Consider the following 22,821-nt stretch of genomic DNA (forward strand, 5'->3'; position numbering starts at 1 on the left):
TCATCCTACTACAAACCACGCTGCTGCATTTTACACTCATCTGTTTTTTAACCTGACATTGTCTTTGTCTCAGTTTTTTTTTAATTAAAAAAAAATCCAAAGCATAATATAAGAAACACCCATATTCCCACTACCCAGAATTGACCAACGTTAACAACTGGGGCTGCCCTCCTTCCTCTCTGACTTTCTATCCTATCACTTGACACCTCTGTTCTGGCTGGTCCTGCACAGGCAAAACCCCTGGATCACCCATCCTCCAGACACCTGTGTGACTCCCCCCCTCACTTTGGTCCAGTCTGCTCAAATGCCGCCTCCTCAGAGATGCTTCTCTGAACTCTCCTAACTAAAGTTACTTTTCTTCATAGAAGCTAGTATAAGTTCTCTATTTGTTTATTGTCTCTCTCTCCTATGATGGCAGGAACCTTGTCTGTTCTGTTCTCTGCTGTGTCCCCAACACCTAGAAAGCAGTACTGGCACTGATTCGATTTTTTTTTTTAATAGTAGGCTCTCAGTAAATTTTTGTTGAATTATTTTTTTGCTTCAGATTCTTCTCTAATTAAAATCAAAGTCCTTCTTGACCCCCAGCCCCTGGTCTAGTCCCTTGTCTTTCCCTCCAAAGGTAACTATTCCTCTGAGTCTGCCATGTTTCTCTCAAATCTGTTTTCTGCCTTTACATGGAAAGGAACGACAGGGAGTATTATTATACACGTGCTTCTGTGTTTATATCAACATACCAGGCACGCTCTCCTGCCCCCTGGTTTTTCCCCCCACCACCCCTCGGCTGTGTTTCTGAGAACTTTCCGTGTTGTTGAGTTCAGACCTGGTCCTGCCCTGCACGCCTGACCTCCACTCCCCCCACCCCCTCCCCCACCTCCGTTTCTGTTTACCTGCTGCCCTGCGAATTGACTGTCAGGTGTTTGCACTTCTGGCCCCAATGCACCTTCTGGTACCTGTCTCCTGAAGCAGGGGATTGAGATTTTCTCTGGGTCGTAAACCTAGAAAGTAGCACTGCCAGGCTGTGGGGTTCACACATTTTCATTTTCGCTAGGTCCTGCCAAATTCCTCTCCCAAGGGGCTGTGCCGTTCACACTCCCAGCAGTATGTGAGGAGTCTCCCTCCCGGGTGCCCACATCTGCAAGGACATTTGATCTTGTCAGCGGGTTTCTTTTGATAGCCCTTTACATTTTCAAAGGGCTTTCAATTCTGCTTCCCCTTTCCAGCCTCACCAAGGTCCTGCCATATTCCTTTCCTCTGAAGGATGAGTCTCCCCTCCCCCAACTCCCAACCCCCAGTCCCTCACCCCTCCACCCCTACGTTCATTCCTTCTGCCCACCTACCCACCCCACCCTCCAAACCCCGCTCTCACTGACTCTCCTTCAGGACCTGGAAGAGCCAAGAAGCAGCTGGTCCTTACTTTCTAGGTAAAGCCTCAAAGACAAGGAATGCCTGCTAGACACACTCTGGCCTCAGTTTCCCTGCCTCGCCTTGAGTTCTCCACCCCATTACAAACTGGGCCGCTCCCAGCCTGGGCAGGTACCCAACCCCCTCGACTAGTCCCTCCTCCAGCCCCTCCCCCCTTTGGGTAAGTGATTCCTAGCTATTTTATAACCTGGTCACTGGTGTGAACGGAATCTTTTTTTGCATAACTTCTCTCGCTCTCAGGTACATCGGGTTCAGTGAATCATACTCCTCAGATCTTGCCTTACAAGCCTCCTCTCTTGCTTTATTTTCCCCCCAATCCCTGCTCCCCACCCCCACCCCCATAAACTCAATCCATGTGTCCTTGTAAAGCACATGGTGGTGTCTGTGGGCGTTCGCATTTCTCTGAAGTGGGACTGCCAGATCTTGGAGTCATTGTGTATCTATTTCACCAGCATTGCCAGAAACTTCTCCAGGACCGCGACGCCAGCCACACTCCTTCCCATCAGCATGGTCACAGGGTTCCCCTTTCTTCACACTCTCCCCAAAACTCACCATTAGCCAACATTCTGATTTTGGCCAATTTGATGGGTGTGGAGTGGAGCCCACCATTGTCTCATTTGCATTTCTCTGAATATTCGTGGGTTTGAGCACCTCTTCATTACTTAGTCATTTGGGTTTCCCCTTCTGTGAACTGCCTATTCATATCCTTTGACCATATTTCTATTATTTCCTGTCTTTTTCTTGTAGCTTTGCAATAATTCCTTGTATATTCTACATATTAATTCCTTGTCATTTTTAGGTATCACAAACACTTCCCCATTCTGTCATCTGTCTGGTATCTTGGTTTATAGTGTTCTTTGTTGATTCAAAAAAAGAAAAAAAAACTTTAATTTTAATGTAATTCAAATCCATAAATTTTTTGCCATTTTGTTCTTAGTCAAAAGGTCCTTCCTTACAGTGGGATGTAAAAATACTTTCCTATATTTTCTTTCATTAGCTTTATGATTTTACATCTCACATCTAGGTTTTTCATACAACTGAATTATATGTGGTATATGAGATCTAGAGACCCAACTTCGTTTTTCTCCACAGAGTGAGTCAGCCTTTCCTATACCATTGGCAAAATAGTCCATCCTTTAATCGCTGATCATAACTGCATGGGTCTGTCGCTGAACAATTCCTTCTGTTCCATTCATTCTTGTTCCTAGGCTACTTGCACATATTTTTTATTGGTGGAACTTTGTAGAATGTTTAGTATCTGGTAAAGTGAATCTCCTTAGCCCCTTTTTGAAATTCACTTAATTCTATAGGTTCTTTATTCTTCCACACACATTTTTGAATACACTTGTTAAATTCTTCAAATTCCAGCTGAGATTCCACCCCCCCACCCCCCGGTACGCGGGCCTCTCACTGTTGTGGCCTCTACCGTTGCGGAGCACAGGCTCCGGAGGCGCAGGCTCAGCGGCCATGGCTCACAGGCCCAGCCGCTCCGCGGCATGTGGGATCTTCCCGGACCAGGGCACGAACCCGTGTCCCCTGCATTGGCAGGCGGACTCTCAACCACTGTGCCACCAGGGAAGCCATCCAGCTGAGATTTTAATTGAGATTGCACTGAATTGACAAGAAAATTTGGGGAAGAACTGACATCATTGCAGTATTAATTTAGCGCATCGGCAACGTGGTATACCCTTCACCAATAAATGAAGGAAGAAGAGCTTCTTCTGTGGCTTTTAATAGTTTCCCCCCCCCCGCCCCCGCCCCGGGCATTCGGGTGTGGCAGGATTAAAGTCGTCAGCGCTCCTCCCTAACTCATCAGCTTCTACACCTGGGCTCCCATTTGATGTTTGCAGTAACTCCAGGCGAGCTGAATGGCAGGACCTAATAGTCCTTTGTATAGATGATTTTAAGGAGTTTACCCAAGTCCACACAGCCAGCACGATGTGGACACATGATCTCTCCGCATTAAATCTTGATACCAATGCAGGTGTTGAAGAGTAAACGCTATGATACGTGGAAAGTACCTGGCTCATAGCAAGCACTCAATAATGATGTCCATTAGGATGGAAACCCAGTTTATACTATAAGACAGATCCAAGGGTTGCTGCTTCAGCTCAAGGGGGCTGGGGAAGGTTTTCTCCCCACTAGCTTGGCTCTCTCCTGAGGTACTTCCCCAGAGCCCTAAAATCCCACGGTCAGGATCCGTGATCGCAGACTCTGTAGAATAATGGGAATAATTAAAAATCTGAAGTAGGCAAAAGTGATTCCCTAAGGTAGCACAGATGCTGAGAAGGAGCAGGTCTTGTAGGTTAAATAAAAGAACAAGAACTAAAAGCAGGAGGCCTCTGGGCATTCCCTTCGCGATCAGCAGAAGCAAATCCTCTCAGGGCGGCCTCCGTGGCGATGGGGTTCATGCTGACAGTCTCAGTTATGGATTTCTAACAATTTGTAATTGTAGGAGGAAAATGACTTTAACAATGTGAGTCGGGCTATGAACAAACACCCATAACAAGTATAACCATAAGTTGGGAGATTTTATTTTATTAATAAGTCACTGAAGATAATTTTTAAAAATTATTTAGAAGAAGGAAAGAAACCAAAATGTTTGAAGTGCTTATAATGGGAGATGGGATCATGTATAATTCTTGTTATTTTCCCTACACTTTTTTCTATCTTTATTAGTTTTTCTTTTTCCCCAGAATTAGTTACCTCTATATTTATAAAGGTGTGTAGTTTTTGTTTTAAGTTTTAAAGCACCAGCAACCTGGGTGCTAGTCCTAACAGCCACTGATTCCCTATGTGACCTCGGGCACATCTCTCTCCTCTCCAGGCCTCAGTTTCCCCATCTGTACTCTGAGAGGGAGGGGCTGCATGGGGCTCTGCGACCTGGGGGGGGTTGCAAATCCCTCTTGCACATCAGCCCTGCCCCACATCTGCACATCCCGCCTGGGCCTACCAGCCCAGAGGCCTACAGGTGACACTAACGAGAACATTTTTTTCTCATTAGCGAAAACTTGGCTCAGAGCAGGAACGGCCAAGGAGCCAGGAGGGGTGACAGGGCCGGGGAGCCATTCCCCACCAGGCTGGACATGAGGTGGCTCTGGGCCCATTTTCCTGACACAGTACCCAGCCCTCCCTTTGGGAGATGCCGCACAGGAGACCCTGCACGTCAGCAGTGCCCAAGTCACCTACCTCATTTCCCCAGCAAGCTTTCCTTTTCCCAATTCAAAAGGAGGAAGAAATAAGTAATTTTTCCTGTGCTACAATTTCCCAATCTTCACTCATTTGGATGTTTACGAAGACATGTCTACCAGCCACAGCCGGGCAGGGCTGGGCAGAGATGACTCAGTTGTGGACACAACTGCTGCAGGAACTTGGTGGGTGGAGGCCAAGCACTTGGAGGAGGACAGAGGGACCCTGGCTGAGGAGCCCGGGGGCTTCTTGAAGTAGGTGGCAGTGACTTGGCCCCCTCTAATTCATCTCCCAGGTGAAGTCTGTCTACAGGACGTCACTCCCAGGGAACCAGAGCCCCACACCCCCCGTCCCAGGCATGTCTTGCCTGACCTGCAGACTCCACGTGTAAGTATTGAGCACCTCCTGTGTTCTAGGTGGAGTTCTACGGCCCCTTCACCTACAGTTCATGGAGATCCTGCTCCAGTCATGCACTCAAATGAGGATCCCAGAGCATTTAGTTCCTAGGAGTGAATGGTGGCATTTCAAGCACCAGGAAGGCATCAACTTTGCCACCCTCTAGACCTGGGCTCAAGTCCTAGCTCAGACCACTTACTGCCGTGTGACCTTGACCTTGAACAAATCACTTCATCTCCCTGAGCCTCCATTTCCTCACCTATAGAATGTTGGGGGGAGGGGGGAGGTCCCATTCTAAGTTCCCTGCGGGGATGCTGTAATGATCAGAGTTTGGGAGTCCACCGCACCTGGCACATAGTAAGTGCTCAGTAAATGCAGACTCAGAACTTAATGGTGGCCATACACTCTGCTTGCCCATGTTGGAGTCCTGCGTCTCCCCCTGGTGCAGGGGAAGCTTTCCCTGTGAAATTCCCGAAGTTCTCAGCCTCCCTCTTCCCCTTGACACCCAAAGGAAATCCCGGTGGGGCCCCAATTCCACAGCAGTTCCCAAGCTCTCCCAAGGTTGTTGCAACTTCCCACCAACCTCCCAGGCCAGCCCTTCCACTCTCCCTCCCAGCTCCTGCAGAATAATTCCTGCCTCTGAAACCACCTCCATCACTTCACCCCTTTCTCCCCGAGAGATCTAGAGATCCGCATGCGGGGGTGGGGCAGCCTCCACCCCTGCCTCACAAAACCCCTCATTTCTGACACCCCAATCACAACGGCTCACTTCCCCCTGCATACCCCAAATTTCTCCAAACTTCCAGATTTTGTCTGACTTGTGTGAAACCCCCAAGCCCTGGCTGCGCACCTGACCCACACCTAGGACCCCCACTGAGCTTTTTGTCTTTGTAGCAGTTACCACTGGCTAAGGTGTCTCATACACTTTTTATTGTCCCTCTCAATGAGGGCAGGGCTGTGTCCCCGGCACCCAGCAGCAGTTTGAGTTCAATAAATATTTATTGAACAAATTAATGAATGAGTTTAATCTTTGCAGCTTCTCTTTGGCGTAGGGGCTTATTAGATCCAATTTACAGAGGAGGAAGTGGAGACCCACCACCTGGGCTAGATGCCATGCGGTGGGCACTAGAGCCCCACGCTTACCTCCGTCACAGCAATGACCATGCCCTCAGCCATCACCTGACTTCAGACCAGTCTCCCCAGTTGGGCTTTGACTCCTTGAGAGCAGTACCATGTACCCCCTCCCTTCCCAGCCCCACTGTGTTCCTCAGCACAGCTCCTGACATGCAGTAGGTGCCCTACACAGATCTGTTGCTTGAGTGACTAAATGAGGGGCTGAGTGAATGAATGCATGAATAAATTCATCTTTTCATACAGAAATTTTTTTTGTGCGGCTTCTGAAACTAGGCCTCCAACCCTCTTCATAGTCAGTGCCGTGGGAACTTAGAGGACACAGAGGTCCTGGTCCTGGATGGTCCTGGAAGGCTTTCTGGGGAAGGAGGAGAAAGTTGAAGATAGAGGTTTGGGAGTTGGGTCACTGAGCAGAGGTTTCACGGTGGGGATGTGCCCTTCATATTTGGTGACTTGGGAGGAACACAGTTGGGTTTCAGAGGGGTTTCAGATACAGAAGCTATGCAGGCAGCAGGACAGGCCTGGGAGAGCCAGATTGGCAGACTCTGGCCTGTAGGCACTGGGGAATTATCGAAGGTTCTGTGAGAGAATGGCCTGGTCAGAGCTGGGCTTTGGAAAAGAAAGGTGGACAGGAGTCAGAGGACAAACTCCATGCCCTGTACGTTTACTGAGCCCTGTACTTGCCCAAACAGTGCTCTATAGGGCCTGGGACTCAGGGTTGGGGCCACAGCACATTGGTGACCCCAGTCTGAGCTACAATGGAATAGCACGGCCAAATGGTTGGAAACTCAGACTCTAGCCAGATAGCCTGGGTTTGTATCCCGGTTACACCACTTAGCAGCTGTGTGCCCTTGGGCAAATGACTTAACTACTCCGTGCCTCGGTTTCCTCATCTGTAACATAGGGATAATAATAGCCACCACTTCCTAGAGCATTGTGAGGTTTCAATGATATAGCCCCAAAGCCTCAATAATTGAGTTCTTTATTATTTCTCTAACGAGTGTGTGACTTCCTGGATGGCAGGGATGAAGCCTCCTACATCTCTTTTGTCTGAGCCCAGCTCACAGGGGCGCAGGGTGGCTCTCAGGGGACTTTTGATAAACACGCCTGGCCCAGGGGACCTGGTCCACCTTGAGAGTGCCCCAGTGTTCGTTCACAGGGGGTCTTCCGCCTGAAGCGAGGAGCCCTCCCTTGACACCTGCCTAGGCTGTGGGTATTTCCTGAGTGAAGCATCATCTCAGTGAAAAACAGTGTCCCTGCGACAGCCTGTCGTTGCATAATCTGCCCACAGCTCTCTGTGACTTCCTGACCGGGCAGCCCCAGGGGGGCCCCTTCCTGCCCTGGAAGGTGCCAGACCCTGCGCCCCTTCTCAGGGGAGGCCCAACAAGAACTCTCGCAGCCTCAGTTTCCCCACCTGGGAAACTAGGGCGTTGGAGCTGATTATTTCAAAAGCCTTAAATGTTCTCGAATCAGACAGATTCTGGCCCTGTCCCACTCTGATTGCGTGGATCCCTGGACGCACAGGTCAGGCCCGTGGTCCAGAGCTCACACTCCGGAGACAGACTTGGATTTGGTGATTCAGCTTCCTTGAGGTGACGTAGGGAACAATAAGAGTCGAATTACTGGGAGGAAGAAATAAGGCAATATGTGAAGTGTGGGGCACAATGCCTGGCACCTAGTAAGATCTCATTCCCCGACACTCCTATTGAGGGGTGGGGGCTCCATCCCCTCCCCTTGACTCTGGGCTCTGTGTGGCAAAAGTGATGCTATGCCCCTTTCTGGGCTCCGATTTTATGAACCTGGCAGTTTCCACTTGTTACGGGGTTGTTTGCTCTAGGAACCCAGCCACCATGATGTAAGGAAGTCCAAGCCGCTCCAGGAGAGGCCCATGAGAGAAACCCACAGCCAACCCCAGCTTGCGGCCGTCTCAGAAGTGCGTTCTCCAGTGCCAGCTAGTACTGTGTGAGCAGAGATGAGCTGTCCCCTGCCAAGCCCAGGTCAAAGTGCAGACTTGTGAGCAAAATAACCACCCATTGGTGATTTTAAGCCACTAAGTTTTGAAGTGGCTCATGACGTAGCAGGAGATAACCAGGACAGTTAAGGTCAGTTACTAGCCGGTCAACACTTTTGAAAAACGGGGACCAGCAAGCTCATCTAGATATATGGTCACTGTGATGTTAAGCGGTGATGTATGTAAGGTGTCTTGGCACTGAGTAAATTGCTAACAGATAATTTCCCTGCCCCTTATGCAGGATCAGCTACAGAATCTTGGGGACCCAGAGAAAAATGAAAACACAGGGCCCCTTGTTCAAAAATTATCGATTTTTCAGACAGCAACAGCAGAGCATTAAACCAAGCACGGGTCCTTCTAAGCTTGGGGCCCTGTGACTGTACAGGCCACAGGCCCGTGAAGCTGCAAAGCCCTTTTCCTACAATATTCTTGTCTGATTATGGGGGCCACTTTGGCTCTTGCAAAGCTGTCTTATAATAAGAACCCAAGTCTCTTACCACAGTTACTATTTTTTTTTTTTTTTTTTGCGGTACGCGGGCCTCTCACTGTTGTGGCCTCTCCCGTTGCGGAGCACAGGGCCCCGGATGCGCAGGCTGAGCGGCCGTGGCTCACGGGCCCAGCCGCTCCACAGCACGTGGGTTCTTCCCGGACCGGAGCACGAACCCGAGTCCCCTGCATCGGCAGGCGGACTGTCAACCACTGCGCCACCAGGGAAGCCCCACAATTACCTTTATATTAACAACAGTTAAAAAAAAAAAGAAAGGAAGGAAGAATAAAAATTGGCAAGTAATCTTTACTGTTCCCTTGGACTAAAGAGTGATTCCCCGCATCAGGTCTCAGCGTATGGCTAGAGCTATCTCCACCGCAGAGCACCAAGCTGGGCCTTAGGCAGACTGGGTACCTCTATGGGGCTCAGTTTTCCCATCTGTAAAATGGGGAGGCTTGCTCTTGACATGTCTCCCTTCCTGGAGACAGGTTCTCCAGCACACGTTCTCTGTCCTGCCTGTCCTCCCAGCCTTGTGTCAACCCTGACCTCAGAATCAGACCACTGTTAAGGAAAGCAGCTTCAAGAAACAAGGCTCTGACTAGGTCAGCTCTGTGTCCTTTCTGCCTGGTCAGAGGCATCAGAAAGCCACTTGATCTCAGGAAGGTTTTACCCAGCCTCTTGCAACTGTCCCTGCCTCCCCATAAAAGAGGAATAAAATTGCCCTTCCTAAAGGAAACTGGTCCAGAAGGCATAGTGCCAGTTGGTAACTGCGATGTAGACACAGCCCCAACCACAGAGGCAGCCAGAGTTGAGGTGTTGAATTCCAGCTCTGGCACTTCCAGGCTGTGTGACAGTGGGTTGGTTGCTTAACCTCTCTGAGCCTCAATTCATAAAAGGGGGAACTGATACTCAACCTATTTACCTTTCAGTTATTATCATGAAGCCCAAATATGTAAAGAATGTAGAAAGCCTTGGGTAATCTCTAAAGCTCATAAAATGCTACATATGATGAATATCATTTACTGAACAGGAAATATGCCCGGCACCAGGCCAAGCTCTTTACCTGTCTTACTGCTGAACCTCACAACCATCTTGGAAGATAATTGTTACGTCCATTTTGAAGATTAGGAAACTGAAGTTAAAAGCGCTTGAGAGCTTCACCTGAGGCCGTGTACTGGGAACTGCATTGGCCTGGAGGTTGAACTCTAATGGGCCCATTCCTCCCCCTACATCGGAAGCAGGGGTAATGAAATGGGACAGAGGCAGGTGCTGGAGGGCTAAGGAGGAAAGGGCGGGCCTCGATGCTACAATGACCCACACCCCACACCAAAACACAAACGCCTCCAGCCTCTACGATCTTTTGGTTTGGTTTTTACTCTCCTGGAAGACACCCAAAGAAAGGGGAAACTGGACAGACTCCTCACTCCGTGTGGTGACATCAGCTGAGGGCCCAGGGCTGCAATGTTAACCAGGAATGTAGTCTCAGCTCTCTGCCCTTTCTGAGAAAACACATCCAACGGCTTCCTGGCTACCAGCAACTGCTGCCTCTTTAGCCCAGCTTCCCTCTGAATTAGGTTAAAACGACCTTCGCGGCCCCTGGTTTGCCTTTCCTGCCCATTGCTGAGATAATACCAGGATGTTTATTGTTCTAATAGGAGGAAAATAGATATAAAGAGACTGATGTTCTTACAATATTTATGATAAAATCTAAGTGCCTTACAACGGCCCATCAGGCCTTCCAGGATCTGGCCCAGCTGGCAGTCCCGCTCACCTCCCTTTCCTCTCTGCCCTGATCACTATGCTTCTACAAGGCGGTGTGCTTCCTGAACCTCAGGACCGGGAGCGCCCCACCTCAAGGCCTTGGCATTTGTGGTCCCCCTGCCTCCTGCTTTCTCGGCATGCTTGCGGGCCCCCACCTCGCCCACCCATCATGTCACTCATGCAGAGTGCAAAGGGCACCTCCTCCAAGAAGCCCTCCCTGACCACCTGGCTAGAGTTGGCCCTGCCCTCCAGACTCTCTGCCACAGTCCCGAGTGGGGCCCTCTAGTAGCACAGAGCACGATCCCACTCAGGAATGACCTTGTTCACTGATCTGGTTATGTGGTCCCGGACGGGTGGGGTGCAGGAGCCCAGGATGGGCTCGGCCGGCTGCTCCCTAAGGCCCAAGGAGCTGCCCTTGAAGCTTTTGATATTCTCACTTTGGCTTCCAGTCAAGGGTACTGACGCATTAAAGCGTTCTTCTCTGGCCCTACCTGTGAATCCCTCCCCCGACCCATCCTGGCCCCAACACCTCCCACCCCACACTTCCCCCACTGTTACATGGTAGAGGACAGGGAGGGTCAAGGAAGGGCTGGAGGAGAGAAGGCACACAAGGAACTGCGGCCAGAGAGCTGCCTCTCATCTCTGCACAGATTTTCATTTCTGTTCAGCTCAACAAATCAGGTCCCAATGACCGTGGGACAGAGAGGATGCCAGAGACACCTTCTTTAGGCTCTCGTGGCTGGAGGGATGTGCTGCAGATTCAGGCCCTTGTATTGTCTTAGGGATTGGCCCTGGCCTTAGAGATTCTAGGAACCTAGTGCAGTTTACAACCTACAAGACTGTCTTGGGAAACAACAGAGTTTCTTTGAATGCAATAGTTTCTGCAGGACGCTTATTACTTACTTACTGTCACTCCCTGACTACAACTGTTCAGGAAAAGGGGTGTGCCGGTTCCTTAGAGCCTGGGAACTGCTACCCTGGGCAGCAGGGGCCTTGTCTGTCTGCCCACCTGGATGTCAGAACGACCAGAGGTTAAGGAGGGGTCCGTCATCACTGGGCAGGGAAATTCGCTCTGGTTCTCAGATCGACCATGTGACAGGCAGTGGCTGGTACGATGGCCAGGCTGGTTGTGAGGTCTGGGTGTGGACTGGAGTCCTGGGGGTGGGATGGGCGAGGTCTCCTTCCAGCCACCAGGGGAGACATAGAGCGGGGCTTCAGGCTGGCTGCCTGTGGTGGAATGCAGGCCCCAGACTGCCCCTGAGTTGTGACCAGTTGTGAAATAGAATCCGTCTTTTATGGCAAGGCAAGAACAATTTAAACATAGAATTCTTCTCTGCCCTTCGGCCTCCCCTCTCCCCGCACTGTGCATTGTGTGTCTGCATTACGTATTGACCAAACCTCCCCCATCTGCAGGAATACCCGCTCAGCCGTAAAGAGCAGCACTCTCCCAGCATCAGCAAGACAGCTCCTGAAAAGATAGCATTCCTTCCTGATCCTATAAGGGGTCACATGACCCACTGCGCCGGGCTTAGATCTGGATTACATAAACTGTCAATAATACGTCATTGAATGTACAGCCCTGTCTCAAAAAACTTCTATAAACTGTGTCTTGACTTCCAATGGGTAGAACCATTCTCAGAGCCTTCTGAGATGCTCTTCCCGGGGAATAAGCCTCAAATTTGGCTCAAATTAAAAATTTCCAATTCTTTCTTAGATCGACGGATTAAGTTTTCATTGACACCAGGGAGGCAGGCTGGGGCCTCCCAGCTCAGGCTCCAAGCCCACGACTCACATTCATCCCCGGTCCTCTCTGGGCTACCCAAGGCTGGGGCATTCACGCTGCTACTTTGTGACTCCCTTTTCCCCAGCTGTGGGGCTGCTGGGCCCACCCCGGAGGGAAGAAGGCTGTGGGGAGACCAGGGGTGCCTCCTGCCAATAACCCAAGGGAGCCTGAGGACGAGAGTGCTTTATTCTGAGTAGCCCCAAAGGCCGGGCCTTGGACCGACCAGGGAGTGGGAGTTCCACAGGGACAGGGTCTGCCTCCATCCGCAGGGAAGAACTTCCAGCAGTGGGAAGGGCTGTCCCAGCAGGTAGGGGTCTCCCTGTCCCCAGACGCTGGCAACCTAGGTGTCTGGGGCAGAGAGGTAAAGCGGGAGCCGTTGTCTTGTGGGGAGAGAGATGGCTCGGACCCTTCTGCTCAGAGGTACTCAAATCTCAGGGAGAATTTCCTGAGCCTTATGATCGGTTTTTAAGGGAACTTATGAATTTTTAAAGGACCAAAGTTTTGGCCATTGGGTGAGGGAGCCCTTGGGGGGTGGGGGGTAGTGGCAGGAGGGAGCAGAGTCCTCACACTGTCCGGGCACGGGGGGTTTTGGCCATTGTCCGGCCCACGTAAACTTCAGGTTCTGGTGTAAACGGTCTCTCACAGCATCCAGCCTCTCTCCAACTTTCCCCAAAACATCTGAGCGGTTTCAGAAACTACCCTGGTGAAGCCGGAGCCAGCCTCAACTTCCTCCAGAGACCGAGCAGGCTGGTGAGTAAACAGCAGCCTTCCCGGGGCCGGCTTCCAACGGGTAATTCCAGCAGTCTCCAGGTTGCCTGCGACTCAGTGCCCCGGGCCTCATCTGCCCACACTCCCTTCCCAAGACCACTTGTTTGTTGCCATGAGTCTGAGAGCCCTGGGGAGAGCAGGAAGAAGCCCCAGGTCAGGGCACTTGACTCCTTTGTGTGAAACGTAAAAATCCTAAAGTCCAGACTGAACTACGAAACGCTCTTTCTTTTTCGGCAGAATGTCAGTGAAACCAAGTAGTCTTCTGACACCCACACCCCCATCATGGGTGCTGAGCAGCTAGAGCCAAAGGCAGGGCCTGGTACCACCAGGATCTGTGCACGTGGCAGATCTGGGGAAGACGCATCTTTGGTGGCCCGGGACAGAGCACAGGTGCCCACAGAGCGGGTAAGGACCCAAGAAGGGTCCACAGTTCCCCTTGTCCACGCAGGGAGGGAGCCCCCCTGGGCGAAGCAGAGCAGGCCCTTCTCCAGGCAGCAGTTGGGTGGGCGGGTCTCCGGCCAGGCAGGGGCACCACGGCTGCAAAGAATTTGCAGGTCTCTGGGTCCCGAGGTGCCTCCTGCTGCGGGAACAGTGATGTGCACTGGGCCCTGGGCCCACCGTGGGGGCTACAGAACAGGGGAGGGCTGGCAGCAGCAGAATGCAGGGTGCCCAGGCCCTGCTGGCTGCCTGTTGCCCCAACACACAGCGCTGTTCAGATCTAGCCCCTTGGTCGTCTCTGCCGCACAGGCCCGGGCTCCCCAGGGTCTGGGTTGGGGGGCAGCTGGGTGGGGAGGCAGGTACAGACGAGCAGAGCCTCCTGCGTTGATAGGCTGGGTCTACCGCTGGATGCTGGAACCTCACCTCAGGCCAGATGGGCCTCTGCCACCAGGTGGGTGCTACCAGCTTGGTGCCACCAGGGTCACCGTGGCCTCCCAGAGGCACCCAGCTGCCCTCTCAGCCCCAGCCCAGGCCAGGCCTCATTTCCCAGAGGCGGTCGTGGGCAAGGGGTCCTCCTTCCCTTCCTCCTCCACCGAGAACATGACGTCCCCACAGCTGCCCGCCAGTGGTTCCGTCTCCTGCTCTGGGTAGTGGGGGGCATGGTCCACCTCCAGATCCTCCTCGAACTCGGACCCTGCCGGCCCCACCGGGCCCTGGCCCTCAGGCACCTTGGCCTTCACGGTCCCCACAATCACAGTGTCGGCCTTCATGATGTAGATGTTCTCTGCAAGGCAAAAGGGTGGGGGAGATGAGACAAGAGCTCCAGCTGGATGGAAGCAAGGAGGCAGAGGAGGGTCCCAGTCCCAGCTCTGCCACTTCTGCTGTGTGGCCTCTGGCAGATGGCACAGCCTCTCTGATACACAGTAGGCCCCGCCGACTTCACAGGTATTCTGAGGCTCAAAGGAGATAAAACAGCTAGGAACTGTGTGCTGAGGGGTTAAGGACTGGCCCACGTATAGGAAGTGCTTGTGATTTTCTCGACACTTCTGCCAAGATGGGGTAGAAGAGAAGACAACGGGGTTAGGAGAGAAAGGAAGCCATGGGGAGAAATTGGAGAATGACATGGACACCAATAGCACCAGTGAACACTCGCAGAGTTTAGCTGGATGCCGTTCCAGATGCTTTTCACACATTAGCTCCCGAATCCTCACGTCACTTCCACAAGGTAGATAGTCTATCGTGATCCCCATGTACAGATAAAGAATCTGGAGCCCAGAGATGTTAAATGACCTGCCCAAGGTCACCAGGTCGTTAGTAGAAATCCCCAAAGAAACTCCACCCTGCCCAGCTGCCCTTTCAGTTCATATCCACGTGCCTAAAGCAGAAACCTGGGGTGGGGGGCGGGGGGTGGTGGCAAGGGGACAGCAACGTGTCCTGGTTTGCCTGGGATGCTCCTACTGGTTTTAGTATTGAAAGTTCCACATCCCAGGAACCTCTTCAGTCTGGGCAAACCCAGACAGATGGTCACACCCTGCAGAAACCTCAACCCTGTTAATAATCTCCAACAGCCTATGACCTGGACAGCTTTGCAGGGGCTGGTGTAGCTTGATGTTTATTGCTTGTTGCCATGTACCTGCCTAGCACATAGGGCTGCTCGTGTGGCTCGCGTGGATGAAAAAGCAGCCCAGCCTCTTAGAGGCATGATCCCCCGCGGTCTGCTGACCACCTGCTACTAGGGCTTTGGAGTCTCAGGGGAGCTAAGTAAGGTGCCCAAGAAGCTGGGACGTGGGGAGCCTGGCCTTCACCCAGGTCAGCTAACTCCAAACACCAGCAGCCCAGCTTCTGATGGCCTTGAGCCCAGGGCAGGGTACGAGCTCCCAGCCGCTCAGCCCTGGAACTCTCTCTGGAGTCCGAATGGGGAAGCTCAAGAGGGAACTTGAGTGCTACGGTGGGGCAGGGAGCTCGGGATCCCTGCCTCTCTGAGGAACCCAGTTACACCCCTCCGATTCAGGAACCCCCCAGAGATTCTGGGGGCCCCCACACGCTCAACCCCATTGCATAATGCCAGTTCTTCTGTTTTGGTCTTTGATACTTCCAGGATAGAGAGAAGTGTTCAAAATAGCAGTGAGAACTAGAGGGAAGGCTACAAGCGTGAAACAAGCTATGGGCTGGGAGCCCCCCCTACACCCCAAAAGAGAGAGCGTGGCCTCAAGCCACATACCCTCCATCAAGACCTGCAGGTCTTTTGCCCTGGGAACCTGACCAAAAGGGCTGGCAAAAGATGGGAGCCAGTGACGGTGAGGGACAGGGGACCCCAGGAGGTGAGAGAGAACACAGAGGAGGTCGCACAGCGCTAGAGGAGATGAGACAGACAGACAGACAGACATAGAGGAGTAGGGGTGTGGAAGAAGAGGGGTGAGTTTGTCCAGGGAGAAGCAGCCAAAGCTGGGGGCCAGGCTGTGATCCCCTCACATTCCTCGGGTCCTGATTCCTCTAGCTCTATCCCCCATCACAGGGCTGCCCACTCCCAAGTTGGGAGAGGAGGGTCTTCCAGAAGCTGCTTGGACTTCCTGCCCCACTCAGGGCTCCAGAATCCAAGGAAGTTGTCCTGGACGCGAGGGGGATGAAGATGAGGGGAAGGGGCTCCCCCTGCCCGGTGCCCAGGGGTAGAGGGGTAAAGCGCAACCAGAGTTTGGTCCCCTTGGGAACTGTACAAGGGGGTACTCCTCTAGGGAGGTGTCAGGAGAACAAAGGGCTCACCATCTCTTGAATGTCCCAAGAGAATCTCCAACCTGCTTACCAGCCAGGCTTACAGGCCAGGCTGCCCAAGCCCCAGCCCACCTGGGAGCCTGGTGCCTCCCTCCCCCTTCCCCCCCAAACACTCCCAGAGCCCCAGCCCTGTGGTTCCAGGCACTGCACTCAGCTTTGACTCAAATGTTCAAATTAGGACTTCTTAGGAAATTTGCAGGAGATGCTTTCAGTGGTATTTCCCAAAATACATTCTTTTCCAGTAAAACTTGCTGAAAGCTACAATTCCAAAAGTTTCAGTTTGGTGCTGTTTAGGGTTCTGCCCTAAAGCGTTCTATCCACCAATCCCTGCCACACAAATGTGTAGGACAATCACAAATGCCTCTTTGGAATTATCTCAGTGATGGTTAACCCTCCAAAGACAGAGATGGAGCCAATTAAGGCCCTGCCCCCGGGGAGCTAACAGCCAAGTGGATGGGGGTGGGGGTGGGGAAGGAGGCTGCAAACACACACTGCTGGGTGCTTAGGACACTAGGAGGGGAGGCCTGGGCTCTGGGGCCACACAGCACAGGGGCGTCTCCTAGACAGGAGAGTGGAGAGGGCAGGGAGGGCTTCCTGGAGGAGGAGGCAAATAAACAGGGTCCTCAGGACATCAAGAATTAACTAGATTCAAGGAGGTGGAGTTGGCTGTTTCAGGTGAGAAAGCAGCGCCCCCCCGGAGCTCAGAAGTGAGAAAGGGCTCCGGTGATTAGGAAACTGACATTGAGTGGGAGGAAGGAGCAGACCTGTGGGGTGGGGAGGCTGGCAAGCCTGGTGGGGAGGAGGCAGCTTAAATGCCGGAATAAGAAGCCTGGAATTCACCCTGCAGGTACCAGGGACCCCCTGGAGGGCTTCAGGCAGGGGTGTAATATGGGCAGGTAACCATTTTGGTAGAAACGTTCTGGTTGTAGCAGGGTGGAGAGGAGGGGGAGAGAGGCAAGGAGGACTTCGGGACCAGAAGTTTCGCCCTGGCTGGAGGGTGGCTGCAGTTCGGGGCGCGCTGGCCTCCGGGTTCCACTGCAGGGTACTGATGCGGACAGACCGGGGGGTTTCGGAGCCTGCAGCCATGCTGCCACTTGGTAGCTGTGCGACTGGGAAAATCACTTCTCTCCCCTGAACCGCTGTTTCCCCAATTGGAAAAAGGAGGGAAAGACCCCATCCTCGGAAGGCTGTGTGACAAGAGGTGACGAGCGTGCCGTGCCCGAATGCGTCAGCCAAGCGGCAGCTCTTACTTCCCTGATGTCTCCCTCCATCCCCCTCAGGGGCCCTTCGTTGGGGGCTGGGCTGGCGGTTACTTTCCCTCTAATCGGAGCAGGCACCAGGCAGGGGGAGCCCCACCCCCCAGGACGACTTCATGCACATCATTTCACGGATTTTCACGATGGGCTCCGTGAAGGCAGAAGTCCTGCTATCCCTACCTTACAGAAATGTACACTGGGATGAAGAGGTGGCAGCAGCTGCTCCACGCCCCCTGAGAAGGGCTTAACCCCACAGAAATTGTCTCCTACTCATGAGGGCCAGGGGAGGAACCCCTGCCTCTTCCTTGCTGGGCCTTCCGTCCTCAGGGTCTCTAGTCCCCGCTGGGGGCTCAGGGCCCATCTCTCCTGCCCCTGAGCACCCCAGGACCCCCCAAACAGGCCGACTCACCAATCCGGTTGTTGGTGTGCTCCGCGGTCCCTCGGGGCTCAGGAAGGTCCACGGAGGTGGAGGGGCTGCTGGCTGGGCTGGCCTCCAGCAGCTGCAGGCTCTCCAGGTTGGGGCAGGTCTCCACAGCTGGGGGGCTCGTTAACCCCTGCTCCTCAAGGCCCGGCTCTGCCACCGATACCCTCCCGATCAGCTGCAGTGGGCACAGAGGAAATGGTGTTGATGCAGGATGCCCCAACCTCCCCCAGTCTCTGAGCTGGGGAACCCCTGTTTCTTCATCTCCATAGACCCCAGTGAGTCTCCCTCTCTGCTTTAAAGCCGTCATGCACTACCCTGGGCTTCTCAGCCTTGATAGCCTGACATACCTGAGTGTGGGACCCTGTGAAGTCACGTTGTTTTTAACTTGTACTAAATAATGATACTGTCAGCATTGCATACAATGCTTACCAGGTGCGTGGCCCTTGACATGTGTTAATCCTTAACAACCACTCTACAAGGTGGCTAATATTAGCAGATATTTTACAGATCAGGAAACTGAGGCACAGAAGAGTCAAGTAGGGGCTTCCCTGGTGGCGCAGTGGTTGAAAATCTGCCTGCTAATGCAGGGGACACAGGTTTGGGCCCTGGTCTGGGAAGATCCCACATGCCGCGGAGCAACTGGGCCCGTGAACCACAACTACTGAGCCTGCACGTCTGGAGCCTGTGCTCCGCAACAAGAAGGCCCGTGATAGTGAGAGGCCCGTGCACCGCGATGAAGAGTGGCCCCTGCTTGCCACAACTAGAGAAAGCCCTCACACAGAAACGAAGACCCAACGCAGCAAAAATAAATAAAAATTAATAAACTCCTACCCCCAACATCTAAAAAAAAGACAAATCAAGTAGCTTGCTCAGGGTTAGTTGGTAAGTGTCCGGCCAGTGCTTGAACCCCACCCAGTATCTCGCTTTGGAATCCATGCACGTTAGCCCAAGTCTACAAGTATCAGCTCCAGGCCCACCTCAATTCCCCTGCTCCTGGGACAGCAGCCTTTTATGATCACACTAATGTATTCTAAAAACAGTTACATCGCAGGAAAATGTCGGTTTCGTTTTTCACTTTTCTGTAAGTGCCAAGGAGAAGTGCTCTTGTAAAATGTTCTAATGTAAATACCATTTACCTTCAGCCTTCAAAAGGGAATGAGTTTGAGTAAGGCAGAAAGTATAGCTACATAATCCTGAGTATTCTTTTTTTTTTTTAATTTATTTATTCATTTTATTTTTGGCCGCACTGGGTCTTTGTTGCTGCATGCGGGCTTTCTCTAGTTGCAGTGAGTGGGGGCTACTCTTTGTTGAAGTGCGTGGGCTTCTCATTGTGGTGGCTTCTCTCGTTGCGGAGCACGGGCTCTAGGCACACAGGCTTCAGTAGTTGTGGCACGAGGGCTCAGTAGTTGTGGCTTGCAGGCTCTAGAGCGCAGGCTCAGTAGTTGTGGCGCACGGGCTTAGTTGCTCCGTGGCATGTGGGATCTTCCTGGACCAGGGCTCAAAACCGTGTCCCCTGCATTAGCAGGTGGATTCTTAACCACTGCGCCACCAGGGAAGTCCCCTGAATATTCTTTTAAAATAATTTGAAGTCCAAAAGACGGCATTCTTGAACATGTTACTATTAATGCTTTGGCCCACGTGGCCAAAAGGTATTTGATTATCTTACAAATCGTTAAATACCTTTTCATGAAATTTCTTGGCCTCATAACAGCAACCTGTCTGACCCAAGCATGTCTGAATGGGATCTCCCATGATTTGAACCTGAACTTGTATTGTGGTTCCATCTATTATGTTTAAAGATAAAGGATGGAAACCGTTCTCATGTACGAAAATTTGAGTTAAAAGAAAGTAACAGGGCTTCCCTGGTGGCGCAGTGATTGAGAGTCCGCCTGCTGATGCAGGGGACAGGGGTTCGTGCCCCGGTCCGGGAGGATCCCACATGCCGCGGAGCGGCCGGGCCCGTGAGCCATGGCCGCTGAGCCTGCGCATCCGGAGCCTGTGCTCCGCAACGGGAGAGGCCACAACAGTGAGAGGCCCGCGTACCGCAAAAAAAAAAAAAAAAAAAAAAAAGAAAGTAACAGAGAACTGATAAGTGGAAAAGAAGAAAAGCGGGCGAACGATACACACCTGAGACCCAGCCCATATGGTGTGCTTTGTCCTGCTCCCCCCTCAGCTGCGGGGGCAGTGCCCCTGCTCCCCCCCGGCACTGGTCCCCGTGCTGCCCCTGGGAGGCTGGGCACAGAGCAGGGCGCCAGGACAAGCCCAATGAGGGCCTGGTGTATGCGCCGCATCTTGGGTGGTTGCAGGACCAGCAGTAACATGTGCGAAGCCCCCAGCCCAGCGCCTGCACACGGCGAGCGCTTCATAAAAGGCAGGTGAAAATGCTCTTGCTAGGAGGCAGCTCAGGGTAACAGTTCAGAGCACCAGCTTCGGAGTCACACAAACCAGGCCGTAAATCCTAGCTGATCTATTTTCCAACCGTGGAAGCACCTTTCCTGTCTGGGCCCCCGTTTCCTCTTCCATACAGTGGGACAACAGTACCAACCTCTGTGTTTTGTAAGGACTGTGCTCCGTATGAGAAAAGCTCAAGTTTCAGAAGTTCGTGCTGCTGATTCGACATCCCAGCTTTGAGGACGAGACTCACGGAGGAGTGATGGAGAAAGGGGGGAATGAACACAGCCTTCCCTCTCACCACACCTGGCACCCACATGGCCAAAACCAAACCCACTGTCTGGCAGGCCCTTCTGGAAGTCCCCGGCAGGATGAGCCAGGAACCAAGGCTTCTGTCTGGGGTGGGGCTCTGCATCCTCCGCCAGGGCCTGGCTCAGGCCCCGCTGTGCTCAGCGCTCCCTGCGTGGGGCAGACCCGGCCTGAACTTGCAGGGGAACCTGCACCTGGGCCCTGGGAGGGCTGGGATCCACGCAGCTGCTCTCAGAACCAGCAGATCTGCTAGGGAAGGAGTCAGAGTTAGGGGCACAAAGCTGGGGTGGAGGCAAGGGAGGGGCTACTTACTGTCAGGTTCCTCCCGGGCCTGGAATCTGCAAAGAACAAAAGAGCAGTGAATTCACCAAGGAGGGTCTGGCAGCTGCCTGGCCCTGCACCTCCCCCCCCACCTGTGGGCAAATGCACCCTCCATTGCCCCCAGGGTGGCAGCTGGTGCCTCGGTCAGACCTGGAGAGCAGTGGACGGGTTTCAGGCCCAGGGCACAGGGGCTCACCTCCCAGCGGCAGCCAGAGAACGGGGGAGTCACCTCTCTTCCAGCCACCAAGCCCCTCAGCACACCGGACCCCTGCACAGCCCTCCCACTCCCACACACGCACAGGACTGGTTCAGGACGAGCGCGCACCCCAGCTGGAGCCGAAGACACTTCTGCTGGGTCAGAAGTTGGTCTGTGGCTGCTGCTACCACCTGGTGGCCTCCAGGGGCTGGAGAGGCCAGAACGGCCCGAGGCACCATGTGAAACTCACACGGAGGACCCCTAGGCGATAGAGAGCGGGTGACAGATCCTGAGGACCTTTTCTTAGACCTGCATCGGACATGCCTAAAGCCAGTGGACCCCGGAGCCCTTTTGGCTCAGGCCAGCGTGAGTTCGGTTTTCTATCACGTGTGCCTGAAATAGCCCACGTGACCGGTCTCAGCGGTCATCCCACCCTCTGGTGGGCTCAGTATGCAATGATCCTTAGGGCACAACCTTTTTCTTCTCATCCCAAACCCCACCCTCCTCTCCAACTTTCCTCTCGTATTAAACTGGGCTCCGGGTCATGGTCAAGTAGATGCTGACATTTAATCACGGCCCAGTGGCCAGCTGGGAAAGCTGGAGATGGTACCAGGCGTCTGTCTAAGCCAGGGCGAGTCGACCCCTAGGAGCTGACCGTCCTCTGGGGGCACACGGCCTCTTACGACTCCCGAAGAAATCACCTACAGAGACTTGGCTTTTGTTGCTATTCGGTGTGCACACCTAACCAGAGAAACCTCGTGAAGAGGCCAGCATGCCAGCTAAGTCACCTCTGGAAGACCGTCTGACCTCAGCCCCTCTAGGGAATGAGCATCCCCGAATCCTAGCAGAAACCCTCACTGGAGGCCGACTGACCACGAAAATACAAGACGGGCAGTTTGAACCTGCTGTGTGGACACCAGGTCAGTCTGGAGGACACTCTTCCATGTCCCTTTTTTTTTTCTTTTTTTTTTTCGCTATGCGGGCCTCTCACTGTTGTGGCCTCTCCTGTTGCGGAGCACAGGCTCTGGACGCGCAGGCTCAGCGGCCATGGCTCACGGGCCCAGCCGCGCCGCGGCATGTGGGATCTTCCCGGACCGGGGCACAAACCCGTGTCCCCTGCATCGGCAGGCGGACTCTCAACCACTGCACCACCAGGGAAGCCCTTCCATGTCCCTTTTAAATGACCATCAGCAGGTAAAGTGTCTAAAGGGGAAATGGATCAGAATAATGGTCAAAAGAAGCACATGTGTAAAATGACACAATTCTTGACTCTCGATTTAACAAATCTGGTAACTGCTGTTGCCAGCAGAGTGGTCACCTTGAGAGGCCGTGGCCCCTCCCACGAGGCAGCCACTGTCCATCGGCCGAGCCAGCACTTTGAGAAACACTGTCTGGCCTGAGGCACATTCTTTTAAAGGATGTCAGTGAAGCCAAATCTTCGTCCTTTGAGAGTGATTTTGACTTTTGCAAACAGCCAACTGTCATTCGCAGCAAGTCTTGGGGGGAAGAAAGGGTGTGACAAAGTAACAAGACAAAAGAAATTAAGATGATAAAATGCAGTCTTGGAGAGGACGTGGGTAAACAGGAACACAGCTGCTGATGCCTGTGAACTGGTTTCCTCTTTCTCGAAAGCCATTGGGCAATGAAAACTTCACACACTTTGACCCGGTAATCCCTCTTCAGGAACACACCCTCAGGAAATAACCCGAAGGAAAGCGACCAGCCTGTGCACAGCGGTGCAGTTTCTAAAAACCAAAAAGTGGAAAACA

The 22,821-nt window shown here is 52.9% G+C and overlaps 1 protein-coding gene across 1 annotated transcript in view; it reads right to left on the minus strand.

Moving 5' to 3' along the window:
* Positions 1–12,348: 12,348 nt before the first annotated feature.
* TNFRSF8 (TNF receptor superfamily member 8) overlaps positions 12,349–22,821 on the minus strand; it is a 32,755-nt gene continuing 22,282 nt past the window's right edge. Inside the window, exons 10-12 of the mRNA XM_073804998.1 lie at positions 20,848–20,873; positions 17,821–18,010; positions 12,349–14,170 (exon numbers count right to left, since the gene is read on the minus strand). Of these exons, the coding sequence (XP_073661099.1) occupies positions 13,926–14,170; positions 17,821–18,010; positions 20,848–20,873 (461 nt within the window). The 3' untranslated portion in view covers positions 12,349–13,925. The remainder of the gene's footprint in view (positions 14,171–17,820; positions 18,011–20,847; positions 20,874–22,821) is intronic.

The sequence above is a fragment of the Tursiops truncatus genome, chromosome 1, assembly GCF_011762595.2.
Source record: "Tursiops truncatus isolate mTurTru1 chromosome 1, mTurTru1.mat.Y, whole genome shotgun sequence".
Taxonomy (NCBI): Eukaryota; Metazoa; Chordata; class Mammalia; order Artiodactyla; family Delphinidae; genus Tursiops; species Tursiops truncatus.